This window comes from Bos mutus, chromosome 17 (genome assembly GCF_027580195.1).
Source record: "Bos mutus isolate GX-2022 chromosome 17, NWIPB_WYAK_1.1, whole genome shotgun sequence".
Lineage (NCBI taxonomy): Eukaryota > Metazoa > Chordata > Mammalia > Artiodactyla > Bovidae > Bos > Bos mutus.
This window is the reverse complement of record NC_091633.1, coordinates 24,403,699-24,415,715: the sequence shown is the minus strand read 5'-3', so window position 1 is coordinate 24,415,715 and position 12,017 is coordinate 24,403,699. Positions and strand designations below refer to the sequence as shown.

Sequence of the window (12,017 nt, the reverse complement as noted above, 5' to 3'; positions counted from 1 at the left end):
TGGAAGCCCCTGGGAAGGGGGCTTGAGTCGGCTGCCAGGGTCCCCCTTCCTTCTCCTATAGGATCACCCCTCGTGCCTGCAGTCCCCAAAGATCCTAAACAGGCCATCTGGCTGAATTCTGCAAGTGCTAAGAAGTCACCGGCATCTCTTTGCTCTGAACTCCAGGATCAACTTCAAAGGCACCTACAGGGCTGATTGCTAGAGCAAGCTGTGCACCACATTTGCTGTCCCGATATCTAGTCACTAGAAGAGTCCACCAGGCCCCTGGTAAGAGGAGCTCACAGAGTGGCGGGCAGAGAATTGGCTGGCAGCTCTGGGGACAGATGGGCTGCCCTGATAGCTCAGTTGGTAAAGAATCCACCTGCAATGCAGGAGACCCCGGTTTGATTCCTGGGTGGGGAAGATCCACTGAAGAAAGGATAGGCTACCCATTCCAGTATTCTTGGGCTTCCCTTGTGGCTGAGCTGGTAAAGAATCTGCCTGCAAAGCGGAAGACTTGGGTTTGATCCCTGGGTTGGGAAGATCCCCTGGAGAAGGGAAAGGCTACACACTCCAGTATCCTGGCCTGGAGAATTGCATGGACTGTATAGTCCAAGGGGTCGCAAAGAGTTGGACAAGACTGAGCGACTTACTTCACTCACTGGGGACAGAGGGTCCCTTCAGTGTGGTCAGGCCAGGTCACAAAGGCCACTCTCCTAACTGCAAGCCCCCTAACTACAATGACGTTTTTTTAATACTTATTTATTTGGCTGTGCTAGTCTTAGTTGTGGCACACTGGATCTTTAGTTCTGACATGCAAACTCTTAGTTGCAGCATGTGGGATCTAGTTCCTTGACCAGGGACTGAACCCCTACATTGGGAGCATGGAGTCTTAGCCACCAGACCACCAGAGAACTCCCCAGTTACTTGTTTTTAAAAAAGAAAAAATCTAATTCTATTGCATGTTGCATAGATTGCAAAACAGTTATTCCTCTTAAAGTATGTTGAATGTGTATTGTTTACACACGGACACATATTCTGCATCATGGTGACTAGGGATGGTCAAAGGCTTGAAATTGAATATATTAATATTTAATGAAGTAACTAAAAACTCTCACTTTCAAAAAACAAAGCCCCCAAACTATAATGTACTTGCTCACAAGCAGAGAGGACCTGCACAGCGGGTGGGTCCCAGAAGCCCACATGTAGCCTGTGAGAAGCAGGCCACCGGCAGAGGTCAGGCCAGAAGGCCAAGTCCGAGATGCTTTCTCCTGCCCTGGAAAGGCAAATGAAGACTCTACAGTTGGGGGGGGGGAAAACTGTCCCGTATTCCTCCTATTTTAGGGGAATGTCAGACTTTGCCTGATGGCCTGAAGCAAGACCCTGGACCAGAACCAGGAAGGGCCCTGCGCTCCATCCCTGATCCACTGCGTGGCCTGGCCTGGCCTTTCCTGAGCATTGAGCCCCACCTGGTGGCTCTGCGCTCGTCTTCACCTGGCCAAGCCTGGCTCTGTGCAGCATCACTCAGTGCTGTGCCCACCTGGGGCATCCCTTGCCATCTGTGTCTTTCTGATCCCACAGACCAGCCACAGGCAAAGAAGCCAAAGAAGACTGGGACTTAGAAAGACGTCCGCTTTCCCCAGGGACTTGGACAAAATCATGAGCAGAATCCTTTTAGAGGACGGTCCTATGGAAAAGTGTCCCTTCTCTCCCCAGACGAGAGAAGGGGAGGGAGGGAGAGAGTTGGAGAGGGAGGCAGAGACTGAAAGAGAGACACAGACGTGTGGCAGGGAGGCTGAGACACAGATAGAGGGAGAGAGACAGAAACAGAGGCAAAGTCAAAAACAGACAGCGATAAAGGAGAGACAGAGAGACACAGAGAGCAGGAGAGACCCACACAGACACAGAGTGGAGGCGGATCCAGAGACACAGACCCAGACACAGAGAGAGAGAGAGACACAGACAGAAGAGGGAGAGTCAGAGAGTGAGAGACAGAGACAAAGGCAGAGACAAGGACATACAGAGACAGAAGGAGAAACAGAGACAGAGAAAGGAGAGACAGAGGGAGTGCAAGACAAAGAGAGACATGGAAGCAGAGGAGAGACAGAGACAGAGGGAGAGGTGGCCACAGGAGGAATCCTGTGCAAAGGCTCTCAGCAACGGCTGAGCAGACTCTGCCATCAGGCTGCGGGTTCGAGTCCCCGCCCCACCACCTCCAGCCTGTGTGGGGTACTCGTGAGAAATAATAAGAGAAATGGGCACAGTTCCTCCAAGGGCACCCAGCACCCAGAGGAGGTCAGGCAGGGACCACCTGCCCCATCACTCACTCCCTCTCCTGAGAGCAGTTCCACCAGGCACGCAGCCCCACCACCCACTCTGCGCTCTGGAAGTGTGGCCAGTGCGGGCCGAGGAACCGCATTTTTAATTATTCACTTGAGTGGACTTAAATTTAAATTTTAAAACTGGTGCTGGAGTCAGGTATTGCAAAGCTTTTCAAGTGTATTTGGAACAGCCTGCATACGCGCATCTACTTTCCCAACTGCAAACGATATGGAGTCTCAATGCAAACCAAGTAGTTCAATACAAATTTAATCTCCAGATGGAGATGAGCTGGTGTGTAAAATACACACAAGATTTCAGAGACTTAAAAAAAAAAAAAAAGAATGTAAAGATCTCATTAAACAGTATTCATACCGGGTTTCCCTAGTGGTCGAGTGGTTGGGAGTCCACTGGCCAATGCAGGGACATGGGTTTGATCCCTCGTCCAGGAAGATCCCACATGGTGCAGAGCAACTAAGCTTGTGCGCCACAACTGCTGAAGCCCACATGCCTAGAGCCGGTGCTCTGCAACAAGAGAAGCCACTGCAATGAGAAGCCTGCTCACTGCAACAAAGAGAAGCCCCCGTTCACTGAAACTAGAGAAAGTTCAGACGCAACAACGAAGAACCAGAGCAACCATAAATAAATCTTTTAAAAAAATATTTATATCGATTACATGTTGAGAGGATGCAAGTTTGGCTAGATGGAGCTAAATAAAACATATTGTATTATTGATATGAATTTCATCTGTTTCTTTTTATTTTCTTTGAACCTGGCTATTAGGAAATTGTAACTCCTACACGTGGTTGGACTCACCCTGGTCCCGGGACAAATACCAGCCATGCACCTGATCCCAGATTTTCAAGCAGACAGTCATTTTGTTCAAGGTGCAAAGCTGTCATCTCAGCATAATTATCAATAGCACCCTCTTTGAGACTTCACTGGCAGTCCAGTGATTAAGACTCTGCACTTCCAATACATGGGACATGGATTTAATCCCTGGTCAGGGAAATAAGACCCCACATGCTGCAAAGTGTGGCCAAAAGTTTAAACACAAATAATAACACCACTTTCACTCTCAAAGATATCCTGGTTTTGCACAATGAACAATATGGTCACCCTAAAGGGCAAATCCATATAAATAAATGTTATATTGACTTGGGATTTAGTTCGCCCTGGCCTTTGACTGTATGGATCATGACAAACTCTGGAAAATTTTTAAAGAGATGGGAATACCAGACCACCTGACCTGCTTATTGAGAAATCTATATGCAGGTCAGGAAGCAACAGTTAGAACTGGACATGGAACAGACTAGTTCCAAATAGGGAAAGGAGTACATCAAGGCTGTATATTGTCACCCCCCTTATTTAACTTACATGCAGAGTACATCATGAGAAACTCTGGGCTGGATGAAGTACAAGCTGGAATCAAGACTGCCGGGAGAAATATCAATAACCTCAGATATGCAGATGACACCACCCTTATGGCAGAAAGCAAGGAAGAACTAAAGAGCCTCTTGATGAAAGTGAAAAGAGGAAAGTGAAAAAGTTGGCTTCAAACTCAACATTCAGAAAACTAAGATCATGGCATCTGGTCCCATCACTTGATGGCAAATAGATGGGGAAACAGTGACAGACTTTATTTTTGGGGGGCTCCAAAATCACCGCAGATGGTGATTGCAGCCATGAAATTAAAAGACGCTTGCTCCTTGGAAGAAAAGCTATGACCAGCCTAGACAGCATATTAAAAAGCAGAGACATTACTTTGCCAACAAAGGTTCATCTTGTCAAAGCTATGGTTTTTCCAGTAGTCATGTATGGATGTGAGAGTTGGACTATAAAGAAAGCTGAGTGCTGAAGAATTGATGTTTTTGAACTGTGTTGTTGGAGAAGACTTTTGAGAGTCCCTTGGACTGCAAGGAGATCAAACCAGTCCATCCTAAAGGAAATAAGTCCTGAATATTCACTGGAAGGACTGATGCTGAAGCTGAAATCCTAATACTTTGGCCACCTATGCGAAGAGCTGACTCATTTGAAAAGACTCTGATGCTGAGAAAGATTGAAGGTGGGAGGAAAAGGGGACGACAGAGGATGAGATGGTTGGATGGCATCACCGACTCAGTGGATATGAGTTTGAGTAAACTCCTGGAGCTGGCGATGGACAGGGTGGCCTGGCATGCTGCAGTCTGTGGGGTCGCAAAGAGTCGGACACGACTGAGCGACTGAACTGAACTGAACTGAGTTTGCCCTGAGCTTCCTTTGGGCTTCAGTGGAAATCCGATCAACAGTGAACATTCATCTGTGCTTTTACATTTTGAAGGGACTGGTTGGGGGCTTATACATCATGTGTTAGTGCTAAGTTCACTCAGTCGTGTCTGACTCTTTTCGACCCCGTGGGCTCTAGCCCTCCAGGCTCCTCTGTCCATGGGATTTTTCCAGGCGAGAACACTGGAGTGGGTTGCCGTGCCATCCTCCAGGGGATCTTCCCGACCCAGGGATCGAACCCACACCTCTTATGTCTCCTACATTGGCAGGCAGGTTCTTTACCACCAGCGCCACTTATTTAATATCCAAGAATCCTAAATGTTTGACTAAAAAGTTAAAAATTTGCTTTACAAATATCATATATTGATGCATATATATGGAATCTAGAAAGATGGTACTGATGAGCCTATTCACAGGGCAGCAATGGAGATGCAGACATAGAGAACAGGCTTGTGGACAAGGTGGGGGAGAGGAAGGAGAGGGTGAGATGAATGGAGAGAATGGCAAACCAATATTGTAAAGCAATCATCAATCGAAAATAGATAAATAGAATTAAAAAGTTAAACACTTGTTTTGAATAAAAAGAGAAATGATATTTTGCATGACGCTGGCCAGATCTCACAAGGAGAACGTCTCGCTGTATTGAACCTAATTCCAGAGCTCTGCAGACTATATAGCTCCCAGGGGGCAGCCAATGACATCACCCAGCGGTCAGCACCGTGAATATGATTAACTCTGTATCCACACAGCTCTCCTCTGAGACCAAGGACGGAATTCAACCCCACGTGCTTTCTGCTGTTCCCCAAAGACCAACATCATTATCTCCATCTTAAGGATCAAGGACTGAGTGCAGGAAGAAGAAATGTGTCCAGGATCACTCATATTTCGAGTGGAAAACTCAAGTTCCAAACACAGCCTGAAGGAGGCTGCTATGTCTCCGACATGCCTCACTTCTTCCAAACCTGAAACTTTGGATTGACTATCAAAGTTTGAAAATCAAACAGTCTTAGTAAAAGTGCATGACGAACACAAAGAAGAGAGGCCGGAACAAAATACATACATGATAAATGTTAGCTGTCATCATCATTATTACAAAAGTTATGATTTTCTTTACAGTTGCCTAAAAAACAAACAGAACCTCCCAGCAAAATTAGTTTGGACCACACTTCAAAAGTCTGTCCTTGAGAAAGAATATAGATTCACAGTTTCTACTAAATGTCAAATGGATTTTAATTCTGAAGCTATAAAATGGTGCCATAAAATAGCTCAGCTCTTTTCTTCCTAAAAAGAAAAAGAATGAGATTGTCGAGGTAACAACAACAAAAAAATCAATGTTTAGTAGGTTTGGAAAGCTTCATGTAAATTAAGGTTTTCCATGGTTGAGGTGTATAAAAACAGAGGTTATTTTGTTCCTACCACAGCTGAATATTTTTAATCATCATTTTGTTGAAAATCCAAAATATGAGTTTTTGCATTTTATATGTATGTATGTGGCTTTCCCAGGTGGCTCAGTGGTAAAGAGTCCGCTTGCCTGCCAATGCAGGAGACACAAGAGACGAGGGTTTGATCCCTGGGTCGGGAAGATCTCCTAGAGTAGGAAATAGCAGCCCACTTTAGTATTTTTGCCTGGAAAATCCCATGGACAGAGGAGCCTGGCAGGCTACAGTTCATGGGGTTGCAAAGAGTTGGACAGGACAGAGCAAATGCACATGTGTGTACGTATGTATGTATCTATGTATATATGTAACTATGTATCCATCTGTGTTTCTATGTATCTATCTATATTAACTTTATGAAGCTGACACCCTTGCATGGAAGTCCCTTCTTAATAAGTGAGACAGAGCTTCGAGGACATATTTGAATACACATTTGAAATAAATCTCACAAACACTGACAACCAGTCAGTGGTTAATTTCATCTGAGCTCCTGAACCGAGATGACAGCAACCGCAGCCACTGACTTGTGGAAAATGCACATTTGTTTTTAAAGCAACAGCTCCCACTCCATGCTAGGTCGAGTCTGATCATGACTATGAAACAAAGCCACGTGTGATATCTGTGTCTAGCACATGTTTCAAAATGTGATATTAAAAAAAAAAAAAAAAAAACACAGCCTCCTCCTGTTTGAAACATAGAGCGGTTCTATTTTTTTTTTTTTTAACATCCTTTGTAAAAGTAACATTAAAGAGTTGGAATCAAAATAGGCCCAAGCCTTAACTTTGTCAGTGCTTCGGGGCTGTGTCTGATAACTCACAGGAAGCCGGTAACCAGCAGAAATAACTTGGATGTGTCAGTGACAGGATCGTTATTTGCAAATATTAAAAAGAATGTCTTACAAGGAACATGAAATGAAGTCAGGAGAGCCAAACTGTTCTTGTTCTAACACTGGACTTGATACACCCATTTGTAAGTGATGGCTATTCAGACACTTGCTGATAAAACTGCAGTGGTTTGAAATTGAGCTATAAAATAAATAGACAGTGTGTTTGGGAAGATAAAAATAAAATCTCTTTGCCCACGGGGAGACAATATCCTATGACCTCTGGCATGGCTGGTGCTGATGTGGAGAGATGCAGAACGTGGTAAAAAGCAATATGCTTTTGTCTAGAGAATCAGCAGGGAACCACTACACACTCTTCATTTCCTGGTATTGTTTTGGCTTTTAGGGGTTACTATTCAAAGGAAAGGGCTTCCCCGATGGCTCAGCTTCCCCAGTGGTTCAGTGGTAAAGAACCTGCCTGCAATGCAGGAGATGCAGTTTCGATCTCTGGGTTGGGAAGATCCGCTGGAGAAGGAAATGGCACCCTGCACCAGTATTCTTGCCTGGAGAATCCCATGGACAGAGGAGCCTGGCAGGCTACAGTCCATGGGGTCACAAAAGAGTCAGACATGACTTAGCAACTAAAAAATAACATGTGCACTGCGTGCATGCTAACTTGCTTCAGTTGTGTCCAACTCTTTTTGACCCCATGGACTGTAGTCTCCAGGCTCCTCTGTCCACGGGATTTTCCAGGCAAGAATACTGGAGTGGGTTGCCCCGCCCTCCTCAAACAACACTCAAAGGAAAGGGCTTCCACAGTGGCTCAGTGATAAAGAACCCGCCTGCAATGCAGGAAATGTGGGTTTGATCCCTGGATCTGGAAGTCTGCTGGAAGAGGAAATGGCAACCCACTCCAGTATTGTGGCCTGGAGAATTCCATGGACAGAAGATTCTGAAGGACTACAGTCCAAGGGGTCACAAAGCGTCAGACACAACTTACTGACTAAACAACAACAACACGAGCTATAGGGCATCAAGGGCTCTCCTTTTGCTGATAACGGTACCCAGAGCCTTGGGCTGAGTGCCGTACCCACGGCTCAGCCCTGTATATCATCAGCTGCTTTAACCTCTATGCGCTGTTAAAATTAGTTCCACTTGTCCCGAGGAGAAGATGGAGCTTGGAGACTCAGGTTAAGGCTACACGCCCTGCACAGGGTCCTGGGGATTTAAAGGCACATCCTTGGAACTTCAGACCTTGGGGCTGGAACCCCCTCACACATATCCTGGAAGGTCCTGGCACACACGTGTGCCCTGGATGGCACTGTGCCCATCATCTGTGCCCAACGTCAACTGCACTGGCCTTTATTTTAATTTCAGATGCACACATGTATCAGACACATACATGTATGAACACAACCATGCTGCCTCTTCTGTACATTGTTTTGAAGAACTGCAAGGGATCAGATATATGGCAGTCTTCTGAATACTGGGGGATATTCCAGAAGCATAGGATTATACCTGAAGAACACCTGCATCAGAAACCAGAAATCTATTTGGAAGTTTGGGGTTAGTAGATAAGAAGGCAATGGCACCCCACTCCAGTACTCTTGCTTGGAAAATCCCATGGGCGGAGGAGGCTGGTGGGCTGCAGTCCATGGGATTTCGAAGAGTCGGACACAACTGAGCGACTTCACTTTTTGAGAAGGAAATGGCAACCCACTCCAGTGTTCTTGCCTGGAGAATCCCAGGGACGGGGGAGCCTGGTGGGCTGCCGTCCATGGGGTCGCACAGAGTCGGGCACGACTGAAGCGACTTAGCAGCAGCAGCAGCAGGTGCAACCTACTATATATGGCATGGATAAATGACAAGATCCTACTGTAGAACACAGGGAACTATATTAAATATCCTGTGATAAACCATGATGGAAAAGAATATGAAAGAGAATGCATACATGTATATACATATATCACTGAATCACTGTCCTATACAGCAGAAACTAACACATTGTAAATCAACTATATTTCAATAAAATAAACTTTAAAAAAAGAAACTAGAAATTCAAGCATCTAAGAAGGAAAGTGACTTGCTCAAGGTCATGGTAATCAACACCAGCAGCATCAGAAATAGAACCCAGGTCTCATGTTTCTGGAAAGTCCCTAGGTTTCTTTTAGTGACATGTCCAAGAGGCTGCCCATGTGACCAAGTGACCCTGTGTTCCATATACTCTTCTACTGATTACAGTAGGTCCCCTACATGTAAACCTTCAAGTTGCTAGCTTTCAAAGATGCTAATTTGCATTCGCAAGTCCAATCATGTAGGGAGTGGCAACCCACTCCAGTATTCTTGCCTGGAAAACCACAAGGACAGGGGAGCCTGGTGGGCTACAGGGGTTGCAAGAGCGAGACAGGACTTAGCAACTAAACCACCACCACTGGCGCACGTTGTCACGTGCCTCCTCTACGAGTGGCTGTGCTTTTGTGTACTTTACTGCTCAGTACTGTATACAGTACAGGAGTACAGCATCTTTATTTCAAGTCCAGGATGCCCAGAAACAAGCCTGAGAGCAGCGGCGGAGAAAGGATGAAGAGAGACAAGAGGCAGAAGGAGTAACTGAAGAACTGAAGAGACTCATGATGCAGGAAATGGCCTGGGGGTTTTCTTTACTTGAGGAGGCACTGGTATGTTCTGAGGCACAGGGCCCTCATGTCGAATGGTACATGAAGCTTGCAGCAGACGTTCAGAAAGCAATCCAGTGCTACTGTGTCATCTATGATGAGAAAAAAAGAGCTACTACCCAGACATCACTGGATTGTTTTTTTAAGAGGGTCGATAGAATTAAATCCAGCAAGGAACCGGAACCTGAGCCATCAACATCAGGCGTGAGTGAAGTTGCAGCTTGCCCTCCGTCTCCTGTTGCTGACAATCCTTCAGCTCTGCCTTCTCCCACCTCCTCTCCCTCCTCTAGTCAGTTCACTCAGCGAGTGAACTCGTCTGTTCACTCACTGCCAGCCCCTGTATGTCAATTGTCTTACTGTATTTTTCAAGGTCCTGCACCGTAAGATTAAAAATGTTTTCTTAATTGTTTGCTTTTTATGTAGTATTTATATGAAAAGTATTATAACCCTATTGCAGTACAGTACTATATAGCCAATTGTGTTCGTTGGGTACCTAAGCTAATTTTGCTGGACTTACAAACAAACTGGACTTATGAATGTGCTCTCAGAATTGGGCTTGTTTGTCTGTAGGGGACTTACTGTGTAAAGGGAACACTGAGAGCTAATCACAAAGATGCAAATTACAGACTCTCTGAACCACAGGCGGATGAAAACGACTCAGACCAGGTGAATACAGAGAAATCGCTCTCCTTTACCTGAGGGTCTGAAAACAGCAATCCTGTAACTTCATGCTTCACCACCGCAGAGTTTCCGGGGATGTTCCTCGCCAACACTGGAACTTCCAAATCCATTGCCTGAAAGGATGTAAAGGGCAAAGGAGACAGGTGGGCGATCACTGTCAGAGTCTGTGTGGTGAGATGAGCCAATCTGTGACAGAATGACTCCTTAGTTTCACTGGAGCTCTGGCACCACCCAAAAAATCACCCCAAAACTTTGCCCAAAGTGGTTTCCCAACACAAATTCCGGATTTTCCAACTACACACTGAATCTTAATGACTGACTGTATTTGCAATTGTTGGCAAACTATATACTGTAATGGCCTATCTTACTGCAACATCACAAAGAAACCTTCTCTTTCTCCAATGTTCAGTTCACCCTTCTTCAATGGCAGCCTGGAGTACACTTTTTGAAAATATTTACCTATTTATTTGGCTGCACCGGGTTTTGGTTGCTGCTCGCAGGATCTCCATGGTGGCATGTGAACTCTTAGCTGTGGAATGTGGAATCTAGTTCCCCGACCATGGATCGAACCCCAGCCCCCTGTATTGGGAGCATGGAGACTTTGCCACTGGAGCAGCAGGGAAGTCCTTGGAGTATACAGTTTTAATTATCATCATTCTCACTTTCCTTGATGGGTAATTTTCTTTCAGCACCAGCCATATGATTGCCACCAGATCTGTACACATCCCTTTGGCATGGATACAGACGCAAGGAGGAATAAGGTTTATCACCTGATTACCCACTAAACAACCTTTCCAGTCTCAAATGCCTGGGATCAGCCAGCATGGGGTTCCTCATGTTGATAAAAGTCTCCAAGTCATAAATTTCCCTTCTCATCTTATAGGGTAAAGATTGGGACCCTCCACTATCATTAGAATCAAAGCTATGGTTTTTCCAGTAGTCATGTATGGATGTGAGAGTTGGACCATAAAGAAAGCTGAGCGACAAAGAACTGATGCTTTTGAACCTGTGGTGTTGGAGAAGACTTTTGAAAGTCCCTTGGACTGCAAGGGGATCAAACCAATCAATCCTAAAGGAAATCAACCCAGAATATTCCTTGGAAGGACTGATGCTGAAGCTCCAATACTCTGGCTACCTGATGCGAAGAGCCAACTCATTGGAAAAGATCCTGATGCTGGGAAAGATTGAGGGCAGGAGGGAAAGAGAGAGGCAGAGGATGAGATGGTTGGATGGCATCACTGACTCAACACATGAGTTTGAGCAAACTCCAGGGGATAGTGAAGAACAGGGAAACCTGGCATGTGCAGTACATGGGGTCAAAAAGAGTTGGACACAACTTAGCAACTGAACAACAACAACTCTCATTACACTTGGGAACAAGAAAACTCAGCAGCATGGGCAGAAAGTAACTCCGCATCTCAGCGTTAGGGTCACAGCCCCCTTATGAGCCCACTATTTGGGCCTTGGGTTCCGACCTCCAGTGAGTACCATCTGGCATTTTGGAAAAGACCACAGTCCAAGAATCACAAAACTGTGGTCTTGCCCTGGTGGGAGCTTTGCTCTCGACTGACACGGCAGGTTTCAAATCCATTCCTCATCACCATCATTTTGGGGAGACAAAGTTCATCTTAAACAGCAAGGATTTACTGTATAGCATAAGCAACTGTATATTCAATATCTTATAATAACCTATAATAGAAAAGAATTGGGAAAAAAGAATATAGATGCATACATATAACAGGATCACTTTGCTGTACAGCTGAAACTAATATTATATTGTAAATCAACTATACTTCAATAAAAGAGAAAGAAAAAAAAAACATGTCATTTAAAAAGCAT

At 45.3% G+C, this 12,017-nt stretch overlaps 1 protein-coding gene across 3 annotated transcripts in view; it reads right to left on the bottom strand.

Annotated features, from left to right (window-relative positions):
- GLT1D1 (glycosyltransferase 1 domain containing 1) overlaps nt 1–12,017 on the bottom strand; it is a 117,936-nt gene that overhangs the window by 13,545 nt on the left and 92,374 nt on the right. For 2 of the 3 annotated variants that reach the window (XM_070385599.1, XM_070385600.1), the window contains one exon: nt 10,193–10,291. In XM_070385599.1, coding sequence (XP_070241700.1) covers nt 10,193–10,291 — 99 coding nt within the window. Of the gene's footprint in view, nt 1–9,392; nt 9,590–10,192; nt 10,292–12,017 lie in introns of those variants that run through there. The other variant, XM_070385601.1, reaches the window with a different exon arrangement.